The sequence below is a fragment of the Etheostoma spectabile genome, chromosome 14, assembly GCF_008692095.1.
Source record: "Etheostoma spectabile isolate EspeVRDwgs_2016 chromosome 14, UIUC_Espe_1.0, whole genome shotgun sequence".
NCBI lineage: Eukaryota > Metazoa > Chordata > Actinopteri > Perciformes > Percidae > Etheostoma > Etheostoma spectabile.
Window position 1 is genome coordinate 22,907,486 of NC_045746.1, and position 7,750 is coordinate 22,915,235.

The following is a 7,750-nucleotide window of genomic DNA, read 5'->3' on the forward strand; positions in this document are numbered from 1 at the left end:
ATTCAATTTTATAGCATTTGATCCATTGACAAATTGAAGTGCTTTTGAAATAGTTTTGAGTAAAAGTTGACATATTCCAGTCTGGGATTATCCATAAACAAACATTCCTTTAATTTTAGTCTAAATAATTCCTCATTTCTGCTTTTCTAACTCAAACATTAGGTACAATTTCCTATAAATGAGGTTTATTGACCATAAATTAAAAAAATAACTGAAAAACTAAAGTTAAGAAGTTAGCATTACGTAGCGTTAAATGTCAAAATGTGACAAACTTTGAAAAAAGTGTTGTAAAAGGGACAAAAATGTAAGAAAAAGTTAAAAACATTCATTAAAAAGCGTCAACAAAAGTGCTGATTTTTAATTTTGACGTGAAGACAACACAAGGGTTAAGGTAGAGAATATAGCCAGTTTTTTTTTTAATGAAAACGCAAACAGTATTACAGAGAATTGTTTCCATCAGACATCTAAAACTATACATTGTAAATGTATTATTTGAATAAATGTCTCACACTCATTAGTGTTTCAGCTCTGGGTGTTTCTGGCCGTAGGGGTAGCAGGGTTTATGGACAACGTGGGTCTGTTACGTGCTTTGGTTTTATATTGGGATACTTTTTGTTGTCTTCTCATTGTCTTATCTCCCTTTCTGTGTCCACTCAGCTCCTCCTGAGTTCCTGCAGTGGCCGCAGTCTGTTTCCAAACCAGCGGGGGGCAGTGCTGTGTTCACCTGTGTGGCCCAGGGTGTCCCCGAGCCTCACCTCATCTGGCTGAAGAATGGCAAGGTCCTGATGCCCGGACACAACGTCAAGCTGACCAATAACAACAGGTAGGTGATGGCAGGGATGTACTGGGATGTACGCAAATGACTTTGATTTCATTTACTAGAAACCGAGCATGGGAATGACTTAGTCTCGCCATTCTTCAGTCTGCTCTGGCAGTATGGACAGTCTCACAGTTGCATGATCTCTAAAATACATAATTAAACAATAAAACAAATACTGTTACCAAAGAAGCCAAGTTAAGCCTGAATCAAAATGACTTATTAGTGTTAATGCTGACTCAGAAATACCTACTTAAACTATTAAACCAACACTTTTATAATCATCACATATGTTTCTGTTTAACATGTCACCCAGAGTACCTCGGTTGGCAGTTCTCCAACCAAACTAAAGTCCTCAAAAAAATATACAAAAGAGAAAATGAGGCACAGGCCATAGTTGTTACGTTTCAGTAAGACAGAACCACAGAGATAACAGATACACGAAGACAGGGTACAGTTCAGGTGGTTTAATGGGAGCGGAGGAGTACGAACACAGACGCAGACTGAGGGTAGGTGGTTGAGAGGATGGCAGGCAGCACCGACGGGCAACGGACGGATCTGCGAGGAAAACACAAGGTAAGTAAGAGAACACTGGGAGAAGTAAACACGAGTGAATACGACTGGGGGCCTAGTTACCACAATAATGCATGTAACGATCTGGCGCTGAGGAGACGGTCAGCCCGGGTTTACGAATGGCGGTGGAATGATGAGTAATGAGGAACAGCTGAGTGGAAGACGGAATGCTGATGGAAGCCACGCCTCTGAATCTCCTGGTAACGCCCTCACGGCAAACAGACAACACATAGGGGGAGACACACAACAGGTTGGGGAATACAGCCGACCACAACAATAGTGATGGTTTCAGAAGCAGGCAGCAGATCTGACAGAATTTGAATCTCAGTCTAGGTTCTGAAAATCTACATGTGGCAAGATTTCCTCTAAAATGATAGCAGTAGTGTTCGCAGGCTTCAGTTCTCTGTAAAACAACAACAACATAAATATAAAAAAAAAAAATGCAACCAGTGCAAGTCACCACTACATACATTTCAACCCTGCACTTAACAGCTGCACCACATGGTGGCAGCACTGCAAAAAGGGTGTAAAGTTACACTAGTTACACTAGTAAGTTACAAAAGTTTGGGGTCACTTAGACATTTCCATACTACTCTCGTGGGGGGGCTGATCTTTAATGCTATATCTACATTGCCCATTATCAGCAACCATTCATCCAGTGTTCCAAAGGCACATTCTCTTTACTGATCTGATATTTAAAAAAAATTGTAAACCACCTAGAAAACATTGGAGAACCCTTTTGCAATTATGTAATTACATAATGTAATCTGAAAACTGATTTCAGCTGGTATTCTGGCTACTATGGAGTGCAATAGAAATGTCTCAGTGACCCCAAACTTTTGACCGGTGGTGTACATAAGCGATCAGTGTGTGATCTATGATTCAAATCAAACAGATAACATCTATCTATTGGAATGTTAAATATTGGTTATAATATAATGTAAGTATAGTTCATTTTTCATTGATGACATGTTGATTTCTGTATTCAAACCTTGTATGTCAAAAACACTGCTATATATGGCTGTATACAGTAGCATATACACTGGGGATAGACCGATGATGAGTAGCAGCTGATTATCGGCCCATTAGGCGTTTCATTTGCCTGATAAATGATAGAGTTAGTTAATTAAAAAGTGCAGTGCTTTGAACCTAATTAAAGTCAATTACATTTCCACAAAGACCAGAGGCCTTGAACAGCAGTAGTAGTAGCAGTCATTGTTATCGTTTTATTATTTTAAAACATTGGAAACAATCGGTCCAAAGCAAGGGCAGTTTATATTGATTTTTATTATTTGACTAAGGGTTACCCTGGTAAAGATGGGTAAAAATACAATATCATCATGGAAAAGGACACTGAAAGATTTACATAAAACACAGTGATGAGCATGGAGCTTTACTGTAGGCTACAGTGTTGTAGGTTACTTCAGGTTCTTCTAGCACAGAAAAAAAACACACAAAAAATGAATCTTAAAAAAAATTAGACATTGACTGTTATCTGACCAACAGTCTACATATTTCTGTTTGTTGTCTCATCTGAGAAAGGGGCTGGTAAAATAGGATGTTTGTCTTCATCCAGCTCCTTTCCATTCATGGACATGTAATGTAATGTAACAAATCCTTTATGGTTGGATAATAAAATTAAAAAAAATTGTTTTTGTTTTTTAATCAGAAGTATAAAAGCAAAGGGATATGAGTAGTAGAAGTAGCAGTAGTGGTATTAGTATTTGCAAGTGTTCTAGTGGTAGTAGCAGTAAGCAGTAAAGCAGGTGAAGTTGCAGTAGTAGGATTCGGGTTAGGTATACTAACTGTATTTCTATTTAATTTGCATTCATTTAATTTAATGTAACCTTTATTTATACATGTCATCTAATTGAGACACAGGAAGTCCTTCTCAAGAGAGACTTGTTTGGGACAATACACAACATAATTTACAGACAAACAGATTACAACAGCATTAACTAGATTTACCAAATAGTACATACAAACAGTTGAATGAAAGGTCAAAAATGAAGTACAATATTACATTTAAGGAGACTTTAAACACTAAAGTACAAAAACATGATTCCAAAGATGTTTTTTGTCAGTGCCATTAAAATGAGTTTAAATTCCCGTACTGCGTGGCCGGGTTAGCTCAGTTGGTGGAGCAGGTGCATATATATAGAGTTAACTCCTCAACACAGCAGCCGCGGGTTTGACTCCGACCTGCAGCCCCTTGCTACACGTCATTCTCTCCCCTTTCATGTCTTCAGTTGTCTTGTGGAATTAAAGGCCAGAAAAAGAGAAATCCTTTTTGCCAGGCTCTGTACTTTTGAGTTGATGAATGTGTGTGTGTGTGTTATCTGTGCAGCACTCTGGCTCTGACCCGCATCAGCTCAGAGGACGAGGCCATATACCAGTGCATTGCTGAGAACAGTGCAGGTACCAACCAAGCCAGCGCCCGTCTAGCCGTGGGCCAGGCTAAAGACCTGCCCGTCGCCCCCCAGGGCCTCAAAGCCATCGGGCTGTCCACCATTGCCCTGCAGATCACATGGAACCAGCCACCCGCCAACGTCACCGACAGCATCATTGGATACGTCCTGCACATCCGCAAGTTAGGAGGTAAGTGTCAGCTCACACACACAGCAGGAGGGAGCCTAACCCTCACAAACTGAATAGTTACAATAAGGTAACCCAATCTACGTGGCTGTGTGTGTTTGATTCAGAGCCTGACAGTCTGGAGCTGCAGGAAGCCATCAGTAAAGATACCTTTGAGCATGATGTGACCAACCTGGAACCAGCCACCACCTACTCCCTCTACTTGAAGGCCTACTCTCCTCTGGGAGCCAGCCAGAAGTCCTACACTGTGGTGACTACAACACTAGGGGGTGGTAAGAACATCAAATACTTTTCATATTTCTATTCCAAACTATTTCTATTTTCTGTCTCTATAGTGAATAACATTGGTTCACACACACAAGAGGTTGTGAATCAACCTTTCTGCATTATTCAGCAAATTCTCTTTGCACTACTTTTTTTTTAAACATTTTTATAAAGAAAATTGGGTGCTTGTGTAAAATAGTCCTGTACACTATGGGAAATCTGATGGTTAAGTAGCAAATAATGTAACCAGAGATGCAATATAAGTAATGGAGATGTTCATGACTAAAGCAGCACCTTCCATATGCTGCAAGATCATGATATACAGTTCATGGGTCTTGATATTTTTCTATGAATGATTTAAAACTATGAATGATACATATGTTATGCAATAGTATCACTTAATTGGAAAATTAAACTGCCCTGGAAACCGGAAGTTCTCGCACAATTTGACTTTTCTCAGTGAGTTACTCTGGCAACAAGTAATGCTGCTCATGAACTATGCCCTTGTAGCTGAGCGGCACCAATCACATCTGTGTATCTGATATAGGCGGGGCCAGAGACAAGCTGAACAGATGACAACTGGTAGCTAAGCGTATGGGGGCTCTGGATATGTCACCCCGTGTATTGTTGTGATTGGTCGCAGTGTTATCCAATTGCGTGCGGTGAGATTTTCAAATGCACCCTTGGTGCCGGCAGACCCTTAATCTTTCGGATTTGGGTCTGGATTTCCAGGCTAAAATGAAACCACTTTGGTATGGAATGAAATTGCTATCCTTCAATAGTTTCCTTTTATAAGTTTTATTGTTGAATGGTTTTATCATTTTTTTATGTTTTCTTTACTTTTTTATTTGCAGAGATCACTTCCTGTCAGCTGCTGCAATGACCACATTTTGTAACCAAACATGCTCTGTCCTCATGATCTCTTTTGAGAATAGAACTGTTTTTTTGTCCAGTTCATATTGCATCGTATCCTTTCTCTGTCTCCGCTCTCTATCCAGTGCCGACCCCTCCCACCTTCTTCACCAAGGTGCTAAACTCCAGCGCCGTGCAGGTCCTCTGGGAGCTCCCCAGCAAGGCTGGCAAGGCTGAGGGCTTCAGGCTGTCCTACCGCAGGGTCCCTCACACTGACTTTGAGAAGCCAATCCAGTTGTTCTGTCTTGTGAATGCTCACACCATCTCTAAACTGGGTAAGTCTTAATCATGCATAAAATTAAATCGGGCCATATTTTACAATGGCTCTGGCTGTTTGTGCATTTAAAAGTAAATTTACTGATAATCTTTGTTCCCACCCACATCAATCAATATGTAACAGCAACCGATGCATAACAGCAGCATCCGTCTCTCCCACACTTGTGTTTACTTAGTGACATCTCTGGGCTCAACGTCTGCTGTAACCATAGTAACACACTGAACTTGGTTACCTACAAAACAGTATGATTGAATTGGAACACAAGACATCAGCTGCACTGTGCCGTCTTCTATTATTTGATTAGGTTTCAATGGCCGCAATGGGAATACGGATGTACAACTTGAATACAATGTGGCACTCACACCACTGACTCCCAGATGTGCATTGATTAAGTGGTGTTGAGTAAACGTCCCTGTTTGCTGGCCTGACCATCAATACATCTTAATTTTTTGTACACATGGGTAGGAGTGTATGGTGTCAGAGGGGAATCTGCCAACTTCATTGAAAACTATTAAATACTAAAGACCTGTAAAACAAAGTGTTACCACATTTACTTCACACGTCAACAATATTAAATTTAGTATGCATATATTATATTAATCTACATAATACAAGGACATATTTCTCATAAAGTGCAGTTTACATAAAGGCTGAATAGGGAAGCTTCTTGACAGATGAATGAGTCCACTGGTGAAGTCTGTTTATAACCAGTCAACCTGGTGCAGCCCACACTGTCACTGTGGAGAATTCACTGAACACACATTCACGGCAGAAGTGCTGACAATGATCATTTTCTTTGTCGCGTGCCAATTTCCTCATGAGTTCGTCATCGAACAGCACTGTATTTAACTACAGTTGAAAGTGTGGCCCCATGGCTCAGCATACACGTCATGTGATTGGCATTTTATGTATCGCATAATAATCAAGAGCATTTCTGTAAAATGTGTGGTGCCACTTACAGATGTGTGGTCCCACTCACTGATTGAGCCAGTTGGATTTACAACATGAAACACATTCACCAGCAGCCTAAAAAGGAGATTTTGATGTAATAGGGGATTGTAGAGATGGGTCATCAGTGATGCAGAAGGCCAAGAGGACATGATCTAGAACAGAATGTGATGCAGGAACAAGACAATGTGAGATTATATAATGACCTATATCAATATTATATCGATGATGTGATATGAGACTGGATATCGTCTTAGATTTTGGATACCATAATATCATGATATGACACAAGCGGTATTTGTCCCTAGTTTTAATGGCTGGCTTACAGTAAAGTGATGTAATTTTTTGAACTTATTAGACTGTCCTAGCTTTTCTATTATTTGCCTTTACCCACTAACTTATTATATACACACTAATTATGAATATTTATTAAAAATCTCACTGTGTAAATATGTTTTTGTAAGCACCAATATCTCCGCAATATCGAGATTGAGGCATTTGGTCAATGGTATCATAATATTAGATTGTTTCCATATAGCCCAGCTCTATGATGACCTGTAGATGATTTGATAATTGTCTCTATTTCAGGTAATCCATTATTCTCTCTGATTTTCACAGTGTGCATTTGCAATCCCTGCACCACATATACAATAGACAATGTGTATGTTTGTACGAGTATCTGAGTAACTGAGTATCACTGTGAATAAAACAACACTCATCCTCAGTAGAGACATTCACTTAAGTCAAGACCCAAATCATTCCCTTTCAAAAACGTGTCCAACTCCTGACTGTCTCTGTCTGGGGCCTATTGTTCTAGAATCGGGTGCGGTGTATGAAGTCAAACTGGTGGCCTACAATGGAAACGGGGAGAGTGACTGCTCCAAGAGACTGGTATCGCTGGCAGAGGAAGGCATGGGGGATCAAACCAGTGGTGAGTAGGATCACACACCCTGTCCTGGGACAGCTTTCAGAGGGTCCTCGAATCACACCTCTGAGTCCAAAGTACCAGGACCGTTGCACACATGTTGTGACATTGCCTGACCCTTGTGTTGTCTTGCAGTCAAAATTGAAAATCAGCAATTTTGTTGATGCTTTTTATGGGTTTTTAAGTTTTTCTTCTGTTTTTGTCCATTTTTTTCAACACCCACTCCCTTTTTTTCAATGCTTTTCACTTTTTAGTGACTTTTTTTTTGTCACTACGTAACACTATCTTATTAAATTTAGTTTTATAGATATTTTTGGAATTTATGGTCAATAAATAAAGGAAATTATACCTAATGTTTGTGTTAGAAAAGCAGAAATTAGGAATTATTCAGACTAAAATTAGAGGACTGTATGTTGATGGATAATCACAGACTGGAATA

At 39.7% G+C, this 7,750-nt stretch overlaps 1 protein-coding gene across 1 annotated transcript in view; it reads left to right on the top strand.

Moving 5' to 3' along the window:
- Positions 1–7,750, top strand: part of si:ch211-57n23.4 (immunoglobulin superfamily DCC subclass member 3) — a 27,871-nt gene that overhangs the window by 12,128 nt on the left and 7,993 nt on the right. Inside the window, exons 7-11 of the mRNA XM_032536099.1 lie at positions 658–823; positions 3,738–3,988; positions 4,093–4,257; positions 5,248–5,436; positions 7,204–7,317. Of these exons, the coding sequence (XP_032391990.1) occupies positions 658–823; positions 3,738–3,988; positions 4,093–4,257; positions 5,248–5,436; positions 7,204–7,317 (885 nt within the window). The remainder of the gene's footprint in view (positions 1–657; positions 824–3,737; positions 3,989–4,092; positions 4,258–5,247; positions 5,437–7,203; positions 7,318–7,750) is intronic.